At 34.6% G+C, this 20,000-nt stretch overlaps 1 protein-coding gene across 2 annotated transcripts in view; it reads right to left on the bottom strand.

The window, feature by feature from the left end:
- The window catches only part of fuss (fussel), a 150,968-nt gene that overhangs the window by 79,627 nt on the left and 51,341 nt on the right, over nt 1–20,000 (bottom strand). For both annotated transcript variants that reach the window (XM_067107382.1, XM_067107380.1), the window contains exon 2: nt 6,379–6,518. In XM_067107382.1, coding sequence (XP_066963483.1) covers nt 6,379–6,489 — 111 coding nt within the window. In that variant the 5' untranslated portion in view covers nt 6,490–6,518. The remainder of the gene's footprint in view (nt 1–6,378; nt 6,519–20,000) is intronic.

Raw genomic sequence — 20,000 nt, forward strand, 5'->3', positions numbered from 1 at the left:
AGAATGTCGTGCAGTTGGAACCTCAAAAGTTCAAGCGAAGATGCAGCGCATTTCTACCCTAATACAATGCTCCTTTGCATTTTAATCATTTGCTTATATTTTTATCTTTTTTATTAATTTGTTAATTTATTTTTCTTTTTTTATTAAGTGATCTCTTCTTTCTGCATTTCTCATTACCTTCTGTTATTCTTTCTAATGAACATCATATTCTCAGGAAGCTTCAGAATTTCAAGTCAGTGGCCCCTGGGGTGGGCTTGTTCCATATGAATAGGGTTTGTCTTCTTCTGCATCATAATAATAATAATAATAATAATAATAATAATAATAATAATAATAATAATAATATTCCTATTACCTTCTGTTACTTCTTTCAAATGAACACCTCATTATTCTTTGGAAGCTTTAAAATTTCAAGTCAGTGGACCCTTTAGTGGGTTTGGTCCCTGTGAAAGAGGTTCTTCATCTTCTGAATAATAATAATAATAATAATAATAATAATAATAATAATAATAATAATAATAATAATAATAATAAAACCAAAGCAATTCGTTGGGAACGGCAAGAGTGGAGTCTGGCCATCCCTCATCTTTCGCGGCCTAGTAGTACTATATCGTTCGCGCGTCTACCAAAACAGACAGATGAATAACGCCTGATGGGGAACAGCCACTGAACAGCAGTGGGAGACTTTCATTATTTTTCCCCCCAATTCCCCCTCCACAAAGGAAGGGTGGGGGGGGATGGGGAGATGGGGAGAGAGAGAGAGAGAGAGAGAGAGAGAGAGAGAGAGAGAGAGAGAGAGAGAGAGAGAGCAAACAAACAGGGAATCTCCATGCGGCCGACGCTCTCCAAGAAGGAAATCTTCACTAATTGGCGCCCTTTGACCCTCGCCCCTTTGATGTAATCGCGCGGGAGATTCAAACTCGGCGTAACGGAAAATCCAAATGTTTGCGCGCGCTTTTTGAGCCACAATGGCGTACGTGTAAATATACTGCGTCTAAACAAGTCACGCCTTTTATGCTTTACAGAGAATATATTATGAAGAGGTGTTTACACCTCCGGCCATTCAGGAGTCAAAGGGCGCCTTTTATTTTGGGCGGGGAGCACCAACTCTCTCTGGGAGGGTAGCTGCAGTATGGCAAAATACTCGCTCGTACTAGCCGTGAATGCAACGGGTCTTGTCTTGAGAAATTTTTCATTTTCTTTTTGCTTGTTTTTTTTTGGGGTGGGGTAGGGGCCAGCTTTCATCTTTTCTCTTTCTGTAATTGTTCTGGGCTTCTTCTTCTTCTTCTTCTTCTTTTCCAAACGTCTTGCTCTCTCTCTCTCGCTCTCTCATCTTTTGATGAGTATTCTCTTTCATGTCTCGACTTCTTTTCTTCTTTCGTATTTTTCTTTTTTTTTCTGGGTGCTAAGCAAACCTTTCGTGAAGTACTACTGTTACCTTCAGTCTGTTATCAAAGGAAGGAGATGTACTGTTTTTACAATTTTGTTCTTACTGTTCTGAACATATTTACAAAATCCTTATTTTTTTGAAAAAATGAACATTTCTTCATCATAAATCTGATTCTGGGCCTTTTCTGGAAAAGTTCAAGCCTTCAGAAACTTGGCAAGTTTTCCTTTCTTATTGACCTTCAGTTACATTTATTAATTCTTCTGCGAGATTATTAGTGATTATTGTGCTTTTTGTTAATTAAAAGAAAACTACTGTGCATTGCTTTTAAATCCGTAACAAAAATATATTCTGTCTAAAATCAAAATATAAGGCATTAATCACTACAGATCATCATCTGAGGGTTGCAAATTTGTACGTAAAATAAATCCACCATCCAATCATCAAACTAGCTGAATTTACAGCCCTGCACTGAGCCTCACTTCTCCTTTTTATTTTAGAAAATAGTTCTGTTAGTAAATCGTGCGTCTGGCAACGATGCAGGCTTTTGAATCAACGGGACGTGGTTCAGTTTTTGGGTTTTTTAGCTCATACAACATTTTACTGAGACCGCCGAAAGAGAAGACCTATTTTCCGAATTTTGGCCTTTGATGTATGCCGTACAGAAAAGTCGACTGCAGTTCCGAAGAAACTGTCTTCGCAGTTACCCACTTGTTTCTTGTTGTCATCCTATGTATCCCACAGCAATACCAAAAAGAAAGTTCCAAAATCAACGATTTGAAAGCATTCCTTTCATCACCTTAGACTATAGGCCTAGCTAACGTCTCTTCTTTATTTGAAGTGGAAATCGGAGGCCATTTTAAACTGGGGATTCAACTGAATTTGCGTACACACGAATTAAACTGTCAGTAATTCAAAGAATCTAATCAAGAAGGGAGACCCAGTTTTTATCCGGATCACAGGAAACATTAGAATCAGTGGGAAAATTCACAATTTTGGCTTTGAAAAATACCAGGAAAAAGTCACAGATTTTAGTTAGTTGATTCCAGGAAAAAGTCAATCACTAATTTATGGTGGCTGTTAATAAAATCACAGGAGGAAAATTCATCCAGAATATTTCTTGAGGGTCATTATCTTTATGATACAAAATTAGTCTTGGAACAAAACTAAATTATATAAATAAAAAGATTATTGTTATTTTTTCCTGTGACTTTTCTCCAAGTCGTGACTTTTTTCCAACTTTTTTCCTGTGATTTTTTTCTGTTTTTTTTTCCTTTGACTTTTGCCCTGTGACTTTTTTCTACCATTTGATTTTTGTCTGTTACTTTTTTCTGTTACAACAAACAATGAGTTATTTTTTTCCTGTTGAATCTTTTTCCTGTGACTTTTTTCCTGTGACTTGCTTACCTGGATTCGTTATTTGAGCTCACAAAATAACAAAATTTTTAATCAAGTCAAAAAGGCTTTTCTCATAAAGCCACCTTATCATGGATTCTTCACTTAATGTACACATTTTCCTGGTATGAGTCATCTATTTTAAAACTAAGTTTTTAATGTCAACTAAAGATAAAAACATTAATTCTAATGTCTCCCACTGATATAAAAACATTAATTCTTATGTTCTATGGCTATAAAATCATTTTTTTTAATGTAAAGGATATAAAAACATCTGATTCTTATGGCCTATGGCTAAAAAAGCATTAATCCTAATGTCATAAGGATATAAAAACATTAATTTCTTATGTCTTATGGCTAGAAAAGCATTAATTAATGTCTTTTTAGGATATAAAAACAAAATTCTTATGTCCTTTGTCTATCCGTCCGCATTAATCCTAATGTCAGAGGATATAAAAACATTAATTCTTATGTCCTATGGCTATAAAATCATTAATCCTAATGTCATCAAGGATATAAAAACATTAATTTTTATGTCCTATGGCTATAAAGTTATTAATCTGGCTAATGTCAGGCCAGGATATAAAAACATTAATGGTTATGTCCTCATGGGCCTGGGCTATAAAAGCATTAAACCTAGATGTCATAAGATATAAAAACATTAATTCTTATGTCCTGATGGCTACAGAAACTCATTAATCCTAATGTCCCAAGGATATAAAAACATTAATTCTTATGTCCTATGGCTATAAAAGCATTAATCCTAATGTCATAAGGATATAAAAACATTAATTCTTATGTCCTATGGCTATAAAAGCATTAATCCTAATGTCATAAGGATATAAAAACATTAATTCTTATGTCCTATGGCTATAAAAGCATTAATCCTAATGTCATAAGGATATAAAAACATTAATTCTTATGTCCTATGGCTATAAAAAATTAATCCTAATGTCATGGAAAAAAGGATATAAAAACATTAATTTTATGTTCCTATGGCTATAAAAGCATTAATCACACTAATGTCATGGATATAAAAACATTAATTCTTATTCCTTGGGGTCATTATCTTTATAAAAGCATTAATCCTAATGTCATAAAGATATAAAAACATTTTTAATTCTTTTGTCCTATTTTTATAAAAGCATTAATCCTAATGTCATAAGGATATAAAAACATTTTTTCTAATGTCCTATGGCTATAAAAAGCATTTTAATCCTAATGTCATGGATATAAAAACTTTTTTAATTGCTTATGTCCTATGGCTTTATAAAAGCATTAATCCTAATGTCATTATTTGATATCAAAAACATTAATTTTTATGTCCTATGTAAAAAATTATAAAAGCATTAAGCCACTAATGTCATATGGATTAAAAACATTAATTCTTATGTCCTATGGCTGGCTGCCTTTATTAATCCTAATGTCATAAGGATATAAAAACATTAATTCTTATGTCCTATGGCTATAAAAGCATTAATCCTAATGTCATAAGGATATAAAAACATTAATTCTTATGTCCTATGGCTATAAAAGCATTAATCCTAATGTCCTAAGGATATAAAAATATTCATTCTAATGTCTTCGGAATATTAAGGTGGGCTTGTTCCATATGAATAGATTTTATCTACTGAATAATAATAATAATAATAATAATAATAATAATAATAATAATAATAATAATAATAATAATAATAATAATAAAGTGTAACCCAGACTCTACTTGCTCGGTGAATTTATTTTTGCTGTAACTGATGCCTTACATTGATAACAATAAAATATACGGTGACCAAACATTGGTTTTTTTTATTCCATGAACACAGAATATACCAATCTAGTTCTTCGTTAGGGGGGTGGATAGAGCTGTCGCCTGGGACGCTGTTGGCCCGGCGTTCGACTCTCCTACCCAGCAATGAAGAATTAGAGGAATTTATTTCTGGTGATAGAAATTCATTTCTCGTCATAATGTGGTTCGGATCCCACAATAAGCTGTAGGTCCCGTTGCTAGGTAACCAGTTGGTTCTTAGCCACGTAAAATAAATCTAATCCTTCGGGCCAGCCCTAGGAGAGCTGTTAATCAGCTCAGTGGTCGTTAAACTAAGATATACTTAACTAATCTTCAAGGTGTATTCTAATCACCATAGAACTCTAAAAGTTCAAGGATGCACAGATGTCAACGGCTTGGGAAATATCCTTGATCTTGGGATGAAAAAAAGTATACCTTAGTTTAACCAGACCACTGAGCTGATCAACAGCTCTCCTAGGGCTGGCCCGAAGGATTAGATTTATTTTACGTGCCTAAGAACCAACTGGTTACCTAGCAACGGGACCTACAGCTTATTGTGGAATCCGAACCACATTATAGAGAGAAATGAATGTCTATCACCAGAAATAAATTCCTCTTATTCTTCATTGGCCGGTCGGAGATTCGAACTCGCGGCCAGCAGAGTGCTAGCTGAGAACGGAACCCACTCGCCCAACGATGAAGATGCAAATATGTCAGTGGCACTTACAAAGGAATCCTCTGTCTATCTATCTGTCTGTGACATAATCCCAGAAGACTTTGATGCATAGGAACCCACTCCTATGATGCTGGACTGACAAAGGTAAAAAATTAGCCCATATTTTGTCGATACACAGACACGATGGAACTGTCAAATCTCATTATCAATTCTAGTTGAAACAGTAGTATTAGTTTTTGAATGAAGTTCAGCTAAAAGGGTAAAATTTCACTTCTGTGCCAGCATAATTCTCCTAGCAGAAATCAACCAAAGTTTTAGGACACTCAGGAGGGGTTAAATGACAGCAGAAACCCAGGATGACCTAACCTAACCTACGTTGTGTACCTACTTGCACAATCAAAGTTTTACGACATTCTGGAGGGGTTAAAAGAGAGCAAAAACCCAGGGTAACCTAATCTAACCTAACCTAACTTAACCTAGGTGGTATACCTACTTACACAATCAAAGTTTTAGGGCACACGACGTGTTAAAAACAGCAGAAACCCAGGATAACCTAACATAACTTAACATAACATAGGTTGTATACATACTTGCACAATCAAAGTTTTAGGACATTTTGGAGGGGTTAAAAGACAGCAGAAACCCAAGATAACCTAACCTAACCTAACCTAGGCAGTATACCTACTTGCACACTCAAAGTTTTAGGACATTCTGGAGGGATTGAAATTAAGCACAAAACTAGTATAGCCTAACCTAACCTAACTAACCTAACCTAGGTTGTATACCTACTTGCATAATCACAAACATAACAGAGCTAAAGGGGAATTTTACAGCTGAAAGAATTTGCTCATTGCTGCACATGGAAGAAATAAATTCTCAACGGTAACATTATTAAAGAGAAAAACATTCAGTATCGTGACCCATACCTATAGGCTTTGTAGAGCGATTAGTTTCTTATGCCACATATTTATGTTTCGGGCTTCAGAGCGTTCCCAATAAAAGCTGCCCATTCCAGAATCCACTACACTTGACTACTGCTGAAAAAACAACAGCACACAACCACTACATATTCCCCATAATGCACCAGCTATGCACGCGAGCGGGTCACTTAGACATACTCATGCACACACCTACTTGGTTCGACTTAGTAGTTGGAGCAGGATCCGGAGGTTCTATGGAAGGAGGCGCCAGGGGCACTGATGACGTCATCGGTGGGCTCAGGGGCTGTTGGACCACGCCTTCCATCGGGAGGGGGAGGAGGGGGGAAACGCTCCCTTGAACCAGAGACAAGAAAATCATTAGATAACTGAATGGATCAATCTGCTGGTCACTACTAAGCCTAGATCCAAATGAAGAGAGAAATAAAGAAATTCTGAAGCCCAGCATAGCTTCGGTCTCGAGTCCTGGACATCAGAACGTGGACAGGTGATTGTCGTTACCTAGTTCTGATGCCCAGGACCCGAGATCGAACCTCGGCCAGGCATCAGAATATCTCAACTTCTTTCTTAATCTGGATCTAGGCTTGGTAGTGACAAGCGTTTGCAAACTCTGAAGAAATTGAGAAGTTGAGGCGACATTTTGATTAGTAAAAGGACTTTCTATAGTTTGTAATTTTAGTGAAAAAAGAGTTTGAAAACGAAAGTGGAGATGAGCTATAATACAGAATTAGAGAGAGTAGCTAAAATCGTCACAGAGAGAGAGAGAGAGAGAGGGGATCTATTACTAGGAGTTATCACCAGATCCCTTAAGAATGGGAAAATATCACAGAACTAATTCCGGTTTCTAGGTAAAAACAATTGATTTAAAAATATTTGCTCTAAAGATAATTACGTTAAAAATAGTCACTGCAAAAATAATCATTTTACGAGTAGTTGCTTTAAAAATAATTGCTCTAAACATAATTACTTTAAAAATAATCTCTTCAAAATAATAGCTTTAAAAAATACTCTTTAAAAATAATTGCTCCAAAAATAATTACTTTAGAAATAATTGCTTCAAAAATAATCGCTTTACAAACGATTGCTTTAAAAATGATTGCCCTAAAAATAATGACTTTAAAAATCATTGCTATGCAAAAATAATCGCTTTACAAACGATCGCTTTAAAAATAATTGATTTAAAAATAATTACTTAAAAATAATCGCTATACAAAAATAATCACTTTACAAACGATTGCCTTAAAAATAATTGATTTAAAAATAATTACTTTAAAAATAATAGCTTCAAAAACAATTGGTTTAGAAATAATTGCTCTAAAAATAATTACTTTAAAAATACTCGCTTCAAAAATAATCGTTAATGCGCAAAGCGTAAATTGACGCTGTGCTCTCACTATGTTGAATAAAAGGAACCAAATAATGGTGCTAAAAAAGAAAGCCAATCAGTCATTATAAGAGAACGCACTGATAACAGGAACAGATGAAATGTGAAAAGATAAATTTACAATACAGATCTAAATAGAAAGCTGAACACGGAATAATAATAATAATAATAATAATAATAATAATAATAATAATAATAATAATAATAATAATAATAATATCTCGGAAGTAGATCCTCTCTCAAACAAACTTCGCTGAACAGACGGCAATTCTGTCCAATAATAATAATAATAATAATAATAATAATAATAATAATAACAATAATAATGACAGAAAGGATAAACCAACCCATTTGACGTTTGTACATAAGAACGAAGCCAGGAGGCGAAACCTAAAGAGGTCTACACGAGACTATGGCTACCGAATCGGGAGGGGAGAGAGAGAGACAGAGAGACAGACAGACAGACAGAAAGAGAGAGAGAGAGAGCGAGAAAGAGAAAGACAGACAGACAGACAGAGAGACAGAGAAAACCATGACAAATTGCAGACGCCGTGCAAGGAACTACACATCGTTATTACTTCGCGGGAAAAGTCCAGAAGCTTGGGCCATTGCCACGATAAATGATCCAGAGAGAGAGAGAGAGAGAGAGAGAGAGAGAGAGAGAGTTACCTTCAGCCGCATCTTGGTACACTGTCTTCATGAAAGCGAAACAAATTGGGGAGAAGTGGGTGGACTTGAAAGTCTAACTAGAGAGAGAGAGAGAGAGAGAGAGAGAGAGAGAGAGAGAGAGGGAAGATTGCTCGCAGGTATTTATGCAAGGTCCCGTAAGACAGATGAATGCAGATATAGCGCGGGACGTTTTGCAAGATAGGGTAGAATGATCCATTAATAGGGGACGCTCCCACGGGAAGGGAGAGAGAGAGAGAGAGAGAGAGAGAGAGAGAGAGAGAGAGAGAGAGAGAGGGAAGATTTCACAGACAGTTGTCCATACAGAATTTCGGGGAGAGAGACAGACAGAGAGCGAAAGTCTCAAGCTACAATGCAAGCTTCCATGAGACAGAGAGAGAGACAGAGAGAGAGAGAGAGAGAGAGTGGGGGTGGGTGGGAACAGACAGACAGACAGAGATCGAGAGAAAGAGAGAGAGACAGTGAGAGAGACAGACAGACAAGTAGAGAGAGAGAGAGAGAGATTATCAAACAACATTCACCATCATTATCTTATATCTAACTAATTTGACACACACACACATATATATATATACATATATATATATATATATATATATATATATATATATATATATATATATATATATATATATATATATATATATAATATACTGGTCATACTTTTTCATCAGATACGTTTATAATTTTATTAACCAAAATGCCCTTAACTTCTCGATCTCTCCCCATTTTGGAAATGCTTGTCATTATTAAGCCTAGACCCAAATCAAGAAAGAAAGAAATATATATATATATATATATATATATATATATATATATATATATATATATATATATATATATATATATATATATATATATATGTGTGTGTGTGTGTGTGTGTGTCAAACACTTACCTACACTTAACCCCAGTGGTATTCATACATAACAAATACAGAATATCGGATTACCAATTTCTGCAAACGTCAGCAACCTCTTGCAGACCTATTTGCGCAAATCGACCCCTTGTAAATGCAGTTCTGAAATCTTCCAATTAATATTTCATTTTAATGTTTTATGTATCTGTCTTATAGTATAACTTTTTGTATCATTTTCAGTATCCTCTATTTTAGTTCGTATGCGTCGTATATAATATTTTCATCTCAATGTTCTTCATTTTCTCCCCCCTAAACCTTATTATTTAAATTATTCTCGTAAAATCATAACTTCACCGAATATGCTTTCATAAATCTCTATATTAACATGAATGAAAACTTTCAGAAATACAGTGGTATTTCAAGGGTTTCATTCAACTTTCCTTAATAAGTTGTATTTTAACAGAGATCTTTCACATTCACGACTGATCCCCGATCCCCCATTTCCTGCTGAGAGCAGCCAGATTTGTTGAACAGCAGCACCAATATGGCGTAAATGTTCGCTGTCGAACTTCTCCAAAGTTCCAGAGGTCCTTTATTCCTCCTCACACCGCTGGACTGTGGATGTCGTGCAGATGGAACTTCAGAAGTTCAGGCGAAGATGCAAGGCATTACTAAACTAAAACAATTCTTGTACTTTTATCTTTGCTTACTAATTTGTTAATTTATTTTTTTCCGTTTTAGTAATTAATCTCTTCTTTCTGTATTTCTTATTGCATTCTGTTATTTCTTTCAAATGAACGCCGTAATATTCTTTGGAAGCTTAAGAATTTCAAATCAGTAGCCCCTGTGGTGGGCTTGTTCCATATGAATAAGGTTCTTCATCTTGTGAATAATAATAATAATAATAATAATAATAATAATAATAATAATTCAGAGTCCAATTCCCTCTCCTAGCAAACATTTTTAGCCTATTTCATCAGCACATATATTGAGATAATAATTATGTACCACCTTTAAACAATATTTTACCAATAAACAAGTGGATCTTGTTCCATAAACTGCTCAATTTTGAAAGGCGTTCAGTCCCATAATCTTCTGCCATAATCTGTCAAATCAGAGAAACGTAAAAGATCCTTATTTTTGCGTAATCTCGCGAACAATTGTAAATACGCTTTCGATGGGCCCTTCCGCCCCCTGTAGAATCGTTGAATTTATTTCTGAGTGACTGTTTAGACTGTTTAAAGTTTATGCAGCGATGTTATTTGTATTCGACATGTCATATCATATTTCACATACTGCTATTGACTTAAAACTACGCGCGTGCATGTGTCATCGTTTTCGTACGAATTTCACTTGTAAAAAAAGTTAAGTATATCTTAGTTTAACCAGACCACTGAGCTGGTTAACAGCTCTCCTAGGGCTGGCCCGAAGGATTAGATTTATTTTACGTGGCTAAGAACCAACTGGTTACCTAGAAACGGGACCTACAGCTTATTGTGGAATCCGAACCACATTACGACAGAAATTAATTTCTATGATATATATATATGTGTGTGTGTATATATATATATGTATATATAAAATTTATATAATAAATATATAATATATATTATATATACATATACATTATACATATATGTATATATATACAGAGAGAGAGAGAGAGAGAGAGAGAGAGAGAGAGAGAGAGAGAGAGAGAGAGAGAGAGAGAGCGTACACACATCTCCCACCAATTCCCGGATCGAACGATTCCACTCAAGCGAAGAAAAAACCCCACTTCCCCCTTCCCCTCCCCTCCTCCCCTCCTCCTCCTCCTCCTCCTCCTTCAACAACAACAACAAATTACCCCCTCCCCCTTCCTCCTCTCCCTCCCTCCCTCCGCCCTCCCTTCCCCCATTCTATTGACAGATCCCGAAATTTTTGCTGACTCCTTAATCCATATTTTCGCTGCCGGGGGAAATTAAAAAAAAAAAAGCGCCATCGTCTAATCCGAGGTAAAATAATTTACCTCCAACTTTTTCAATTAACGTTATCGGATTGTGTGTGTCTTCGTAGAAGGAGGAGGAGGAGGAGGAGGAGGAGGAGGGGATGGAGCTCAGAGAGAGAGAGAGAGAGAGAGAGAGAGAGAGTCGACTTACATTAATACCCGCGATGCTGCGATGTGCAGTTTTTCCCAACGAGGACCCTCCTCCCCAAAACAGTCAGTTCCCTATTTCGCCAACTTCTTTTCCTCTCTCTCTCTCTCTCTCTCTCTCTCTCTCTCTCTCTCTCTCTCTCTCTCTCTCTCTCTCTCTCTCTCATCGTACGGGGATAGAGATAACAGACAGGCTCATTCACCTACAACATAAATTCTGAATAACTTACAAATAGTTTTAGTATGTATAATATATAAATATATATATATATATATATATATATATATATATATATATATATATATATATATATATATATATATATATATATATTATATATATATATATATATATACTTTTTTATATTCTTATAAATATTGTGTATAATTTAATATTGATTTTTTACTGATTTAGATGCTATGTGTGAGTTTTTTTTATTCTTATAAATATTAAGCCACAATATAATTTAATATTGATTAGGTATACTGATTTAGATGCTAGGTAATAACTGTAGTTTATAATATATATATATATATATATATATAAATATATATTCATATCAAATATCAATATATAAATATATATACAATATATTTTGAATATATATATTTATATATACTATATATATATATATATATATTTTACTATCATATGTTTCTATTTACGTCTATATATATACATATTTTATATATAATTTATATACATATATATAAAGTCGAAACATATAATTCATCCCTGATCAAATAATTAATTCAATGCTACAACAAAAAGCGTAAAATAAATTCTCTCTACAAAAGTCTGATTTTGAATCTAAGTGACAATCAACCTTTCACCATAATCACCACTATACCTAGAAATCCCTGTCACTATCATTTTCACTATCAGTGTGTTTCTATTTTCGTCTCCATTAAATTTACAGTTTTTCTCTTTAATTTCATTAAATTTATTTTGATATCACTTTCATTTTTGTGTAAGCGATAGAAAATGAAAGACCTTCTTGTAAAGTAAATAATGAACAGCTGTCATACATTCTGAAAGCTGTGAGGAACAAAAATTTTCATATACTTTTTCACAAATTAACCGACAGATTTCTGTAAACTGGCGTTACAAAAGCTATGGTCAACGGCGACGTTAAAAGCCCTTCATACCCAATTTTCCCCCTGTAAAATAAATAATGAATAGTTGTTATACATTTTGAAAGCGTTATGACCCTTCACATAAACTATTACTAATGAATAAATGTACTTTTTGACCAACTTTTTGACCAATTAACTGATAGTTATGGTCATCGGCGCCGTTAAAAGCCCTTCATGCCAAATATTCCCCTTGAAATATTACTAATGAGCAAATTATACATTTTGAAAGCCGTGAGGCACAAAAACTCTCATGTACAATTAACTGATATGTCTCAGTAAACTGGCGTCACAAAATCTATGGTAATCGACGCCGTTATAAGCCCTTCATACCAACGAAAACAAATGTACCTACTTAACCTAGAAAAATCTGACAGACAGACAGACAGACATGACTCTCAAAAGCTGGAAGTTTACAGGAACCAAGGAACACAGAAGCCGAGAGCGAATCCAAAAGCTTGGCAGTAGATGGAAGTAATAAGTCATTGAACCTGGTCATCTAAACTTTGGTGATCCCCTCTTTTGGGGAAATGTGGGAAGAGGTGGCCTGGTGGGAGCTACAAGGCTTCCTCTGAAGAAGGTGGGGTTATATGGGTTTAAAAGGTGACTCTGGAAGAGCTTATTTTATTGATACAGCCTTGGTAGACAATATATGTATGTATGCATGTATGTATGTATGTATGTTTGTATGTATATACGAGTATATACATACATATATATATATATATATATATATATATATATATATATATATATATATATATATATATATAAAACATACAGGAGTATATATAGATATAAAATATATATACATATAAAATATATATAATATATATATACGTACATATATCTAAAAATAAAACAAATTTAAACGGTTACATCCAGCCCCACCCAAAAGACAAGCGAACATGAAACGTTTTGACACTGGCGTTTTCTTTCAAGAGTGGACCCAAAGGAACAGTGTAAGCGACGTGTACCCACTAGGCACCATCGCTAATTACCAGCGCCCTTAAAAGACTGACTCTCCCGGACTGTTCCTGTTTACGTCTTTTGATAAACAAAAACACTGTAAGCACTTTTTTTTTTTACTCGCCTTTCGATCCAACGAGCAACCGTACTGATCCTTTCTCTCTCTCTCTCTCTCTCTCTCTCTCTCTCTCTCTCTCTCTCTCTCTCTCTCAGCTAATATCTGCGTAAGGTGATTTAGGGAATAGGAGAATAAGAGGCCTTTACAGGACTTATGAGGTAACTTTCATCTGTAATTTTAACTTACATATGTATATATACATATATATATGTATATATATGTATATATATATATATATATATATATATATATATATATATATATATATATATATATATATATATATATATATATATATATATATATATATATATATATGTGTATATATTTATATATATATAGTGTGTGTGTGTGTGTGTATACATATATATACTGTATGCATATATGTGTGTATACATACAAGAACTTCGAACAAACAGCATCTCTTTCTACCGACTAATGATATCTTGCATATGTATGATGTCTTTTGTGGTCAGTGTTTTATTCACTCATCAGTAATCCCCCTATTTCTGGAGTGAGTGATGAATCAAAATCATAAAACCCAGGAATAAAGAAAAATGAATTTTCATAATCCTGGAATTCTGGTTTAACAAAAATGCGGACGGCACAGTACAAGGATACTGAGAGATCACAGGTAGGAATGGTCAGTTTATCCTCATTTGTAACTGTTCAGAAAGCTTAGATTATGAATTTATGAATTATTAAATTTATATTCAATAATTCATGAATTAAAAATGAATTTTTAAATCTGAATTCCAGTTACCATCTGCAATGCTGTGCAACTGGAACCTCAAAGTTTCAAGCGATGATGAAACGCATTGCTACCCTCAAGCAATTCTCCTTGTATTTTAATAATTTACTTATATTTTTATCTACTTGTTTAATAATTTGTTAATTTAATTATTTTTTCTTTTCTCATAACTGATCTTTTCTTTCTATATTTCTTATTATCTTCTGTTACTTCTTTTAAATGAACATCATAATATTTTTTGGAAGCTTGAATTTCGGGTCAGTGGCCCCTGTGGTGGGCTTGTTTCCATATGAATAGGGTTCATCTTCTGAATAATAATAATAATAATAATAATAATAATAATAATAATAATAATAATAATAATAATAATAATAATAATAATAATAATCTTGTCTCATATGAATAGGTTTCATCTTCTGAATAATAATAATAATAATAATAATAATAATAATAATAATAATAATAATAATAATAATAATAATAATCTTGTTCCATATGAATAGGGTTCTTCACCTTCTGAATAATAATAATAATAATAATAATAATAATAATAATAATAATAATAATAATAATTCATACCGAAATGTAACTAATTAACTCAACTTCGTCTCCTCTCTACCTAACTTAAGGCTGCTTACCTTTCACTCCTTAGGCCGACTGGCTCTTTTCTATCCCCACCCCCTTGTCTTAAAATAGTTTTATAACAGTCTTGAAATTGTCTTAAAATAGTCTTATAACAGACATCAAATAATCTTAAAATAGCCTCATTATAGTCTTTAAATAGTCTTAAAATTGTCTTACAATAGTCTTGAAATAGTCTTAAAATAGTTTTATAATAGTCTTGAAATAGTCTTAAAATAGTCTTATAATAGTCTTGAAATAGTCTTAAATAGTCTTATAATGGTCTTGAAGTTATCTTAAAATAGTCTTATAACAGACATGAAATAATCTTAAAATAATCTCATTATAGTCATGAAATAGTCTTAAAATAGTCTTATAATAGTCTTGAAATAGTCTTAAAATAGTTTTATAATAGTCTTGAAATAGTCTTAAAATAGTCTTATAATAGTCTTGAAATAGTCTTAAATAGTCTTATAATGGTCTTGAAGTTATCTTAAAATAGTCTTATAACAGACATGAAATAATCTTAAAATAATCTCATTATAGTCATGAAATAGTCTTAAAATAGTCTTATAATAGTCTTGAAATAGTCTTAAAATAGTCTTATAATAGTCTTGAAATGTCTTACAATAGTCTTATAACATACATGAAGTAATCCTAAAATATTCTCATTATAGTCGTGAAATAGTCTTAAAATAGTCTTATAACAGTTTTGAAATTGTCTTAAAATGGTTTCATAATAGTCTTGAAATAGTCTTAAAATAGTCTTACAATAGTCTTGTAAATAGTCTTAAAATAGTTTTATAATAGTCTTGAAATAGCCTTAAAATAGTATTATAATAGTCTTGAAATAGTCTTAAAATAGTCTTATAATAGTTTTATAGTCTTGAAATAGTCTTAAAATAGTCTTATAATGGTCTTGAAATTGTCTTAAAATAGTCTTATAACAGACATGAAATAATCTTAAAATAGTCTCATTATAGTCATGAGAATAGTCTTAAAATAGTCTTCTAATAGTCTTGAAGTAGTCTTAAAATAGTCTTCTAATAGTCTTGAAGTAGTCTTAAAATAGTCTTATAATAGTCTTGAAATTGTCTTACAATAGTCTTATAACAGACATGAAATATTCTTAAAATAGTCTCATTTTAGTAGTGAAATAGTCTTAAAATAGTCTTATAATAGTTTTGAAATAGTCTTAAAATGGTTTCATAATAGTCTTGAAATAGTCTTAAAATAGTCTTATAATATTCTTGAAATAGTATTGAAATAGTCTTATAATAGTCTAATAATTGTCATGAAATAGTCTTCAAATAGTCTTATAACAAATTGAAAGTCTTAAAACATTCTGATAATAGTCTTGAAATAGTCTTAAAACAGTCTTATGATAGTCTTGAAATAGTCTTAAAACAGTCTTATAATAGTCATAAAATATTCTTAAAACAGTCTTATAGTGGTCTCCAAATAGTCTTAAAAGTCTTATAAGTCATGAAATAGTCTTGAAACAGTCTTATAATAGTCTTGAAATAGTCTTAAAACAGTCTTATAATAGTCATGAAATCGTCATAAAGCAGTCTTATAATAGTCTTGAAATAGACTTAAAACAGTCTTATAATAGTCTTGAAATAGTCTTAAAACAGTCTTATAATAGTCATGAAATAGTCTTAAAACAGTCTTATAATAGTCATGAAATAGTCTTAAAACAGTCTTATTAGTCATGAAATAATCTTAAAACAGTCTTACAATAGCCTTGAAATAGTCTTAAAATAGGCTTACGATAGTCATGAAATAGTCTGAAAAGTCTTATAATAATCATGAAATAGTCTGAAAACAGTCTTATAATAGTCTTGAAATAGTCTTAAAATAGTCTTGTAATAGTCTTGAAATAGCCTTAAAGAAACTCCATATTTGAAAAGACTCAGATAACCTTAAAATAGTCTTCAAGATAGGCTATACCTGAAAAGACTCAAATGGTCTTAAAACAGTCATAAAATAGTCTTATAATAGTCTTGCAATAGTCTTAAAATAGTCTAAAACCTTTGCTTAATAATATGTGGAGTCCCTGGTTCAACGAATCTTGTCAACCGCCATCTTGAATGAAAATTCGGACATTTTCTGAAAACATTGGAAATCCGCTCTCTTTAAAATCTTTTTTCAATGCTAACCATCTTCCAGAGCTAAGATATAATAATTTTGCAGAGCTAACCATCTTGCAGAGCTAACCATCTTGCAGAGCTAAAATATAATCATCTTGCAGAGCTAACCATCTTGCAGAGCTAAAATATAATCATTTTGCAGAGCTAACCATCTTGCAAAGCTAACCATCTTGCAGAACTAAAATATAATCATTTTGCAGAGTTAACCACCTCTGCAGAGCTAACAGTCTTGCAGAGCTAACCACCTTTCAGAGATAACCATTCTGCAGAGCTAACCATCTAACAGAGCTGACCATCTTGCAGAGTTAACCACCTTTGCAGGATTAACCATCTTCCAGAGCTAAAAGATAACTATTTTGCAGAGCAAACCACCTTTGCAGGGCTAACCATCTTTCAGAGCATAAAATATAACCATCTTTGCAAGGCTTAACCATCTTACAAAGCTAACCATCTTGCAGCCTCACTGACAAACACGAGAACAATAATAAAAACAGAGAAATTCAAGATAAACTTTTTAAATCATACCAAAAAAACACACGAACCATTTTAGACGAGAACTTGGAAGCATAGATCGCTTTAAGCTCCGTCTTCCCTTCCCCTTCCCCCCACCCTAGAAGGGGAAGGGGTGAAGGAAAGAGAAGAAGAAGAAGAAGTAGAAGGAGAAGGAGGGGGGAAGGGGGGAGGGGGGAGCTAAAAGATACATTAATTATCAGGAACTGATGTCCTGGGCTAGTGATTAATCCTAACGTTCGTTCCATTGGACGTGCAATATAGCTTAGGGGTGATTATCCCCCTTCCCCCCTATCCCCCCTCCCATCTCCCCTCCCCCACACCACCAGCTAAGACTGAAGAAGAGATTCAGAATTTTTTTTTGCAGAGGATCACTCCTTTGTTTAAAGGATTTCGTTTTTCAATTAACTCTTTTATTTTCTTTTTTTTTTTTTTTGCTCTTCCGCCTACCCCTCCCCCCGTTTACCTTTTTTTTAGGGGGGTGGGGAGGGGGAGCTTATTTAAAGTATCTCTCAAATATTATATCATTTTGTTTAAAATTGTTCACTTTTTGGGGCTTCTCTCTCTCTCTCTCTCTCTCTCTCTCTCTCTCTCTCTCTCTCTCTCTCTGTTATTTCCCTTCGTTCGTTTAGTATAAATATTTTTAATTTTTTCTTTACTGTTCTTTATAAATAATAATTCCTTTATTTACTGAAATAAAAGCGCAAAGCGTATATACTGATATACGCCTTTAGAAATAATTCAACATAATTATTTTTTCTGTCAAACAAACAAATTTAAAATTCTTAATCTTTTCCATCCTTTTATCAATACAAAGACGCTCATAGCAGGTTTTAATATAATACATATAATATCAAGGAGAGAGAGAGAGAGAGAGAGAGAGAGAGAGAGAGAGAGAGAGAGAGAGAGAGAGAGAAAGTGCCGTGATCATTTCTTTATCTTGTTCATCATGTTGACAATACAAAGATAAACTTAGCAGGTCTAATATTATACACATATCAAGATCGAGAGAGAGAGAGAGAGAGAGAGAGAGAGAGAGAGAGAGAGAGAGAGAGAGAGAGAGACAAAAGTGCCTGTCACCCACTGAAGGAATTCCTTCAGATGTGATAATTTCTTTTGACACAGCCCGCTGACCCAAGACCCAATTCCGTAGAGAGAGAGAGAGAGAGAGAGAGAGAGAGAGAGCAGGTTGGGGATTTAGGGAGAGGAGAGGAACGCTTGGGTATTGGTAAAAACGAGAGAGAGAGAGAGAGAGAGAGAGAGAGAGAGAGAGAGAGAGAGAGAGAGAAACCAGGTTGGGGATTTCGTGAGAGGAACATGTGGGGTATTTGTAAAGAGAGAGAGAGAGAGAGAGAGAGAGAGAGAGAGAGAGAGAGAGAGGACGGTCACTCCCCAAACACACACACACACACACACCGGGGGTGGGGGGTGGGGGAGCGAGACCGCCTAACCTTGCTGCTATAAAGGAAACGAATTACACCAGTGAATTACTCCTCGTTAAGAGGGAGCAGCGGCCCCTACGCTTCAGGAGGCTCGCATCGTCCTTCGGGGGGGGCCGGGGGGTCTTCACCACCCCCTCCCCCTTACATTCAAAGCCATGCATACCATGAATATCAAGCCGGGGCTCAACAAATTGCTTTTAATTAATTCTCTATTACTTCCCGCCGTCCCTTGGGAGTTCCAGCTCACTGCAACTCATTATTTGCCTATCACAGCCGCCGTGGAATTCAATTAATTACTTTTAATTGTCTTAATTAAATTGCAAGTAATTACGTCGGGAACAATTGGAGAGAGTTAATCAGTTTGTATCCCTGGGGACGAGGAGGAGGACGCGTTGGTAACAAGGTGCTGCTGCCGCCGCCGCCGCCGCCGCCGCTGCCACTGCCACTGCCCCCTGCCGCCGCCTTCGGTGAGCACGACCCTCTGAAACCCGAAGGCTTCTCCTGCTCCTGCTCCTGATTCTGCTTCTGCTGGTGCTTCCGCTGATGCTGATGCTGCTGACGCCTCTCCCGCTTTCTCTCTCTCTCTCTCTTCTCCTCCTCAGCCTCCTCCTATTCCTCTTCTTCCTCTAATTCCTCCTCCTCCTCCTTTGCTAGTCCCTCTGACACCCCGTAAGAGTCCCACTGCATTTTCCTGACATCCTTCATCTTCTCCCCCCCCTCTCTCCCTCTCTCTCGCTCTCTCTCTCTCTCTCTCTCTCTCTCTCTCTCTCTCTCTCTATTCTCTCCTCCTTCTATTCCTCCTTCTCCTATTCCTCCTCCTTTACTATTTCCTCTGACACTCCGTAAGAGTCCCCGTAAGAGTCCAACTGCAGTTGTCCTCTCTCTCTCTCTCTCTCTCTCTCTCTCTCTCTCTCTCTCTCTCTCTCTCCTTTTCTCCATCCTCCTCCTCCTCCTCCTCAGCCTCTTCCTATTCCTCTTCTTCCTCTAATTCCTCTTCCTTCTTTACTAGTTCCTCTGACACCCCATGAGAGTTCCACTGCATATTCCTGACATCCTTC

The sequence above is a fragment of the Macrobrachium rosenbergii genome, chromosome 8 (assembly GCF_040412425.1).
Source record: "Macrobrachium rosenbergii isolate ZJJX-2024 chromosome 8, ASM4041242v1, whole genome shotgun sequence".
Lineage (NCBI taxonomy): Eukaryota > Metazoa > Arthropoda > Malacostraca > Decapoda > Palaemonidae > Macrobrachium > Macrobrachium rosenbergii.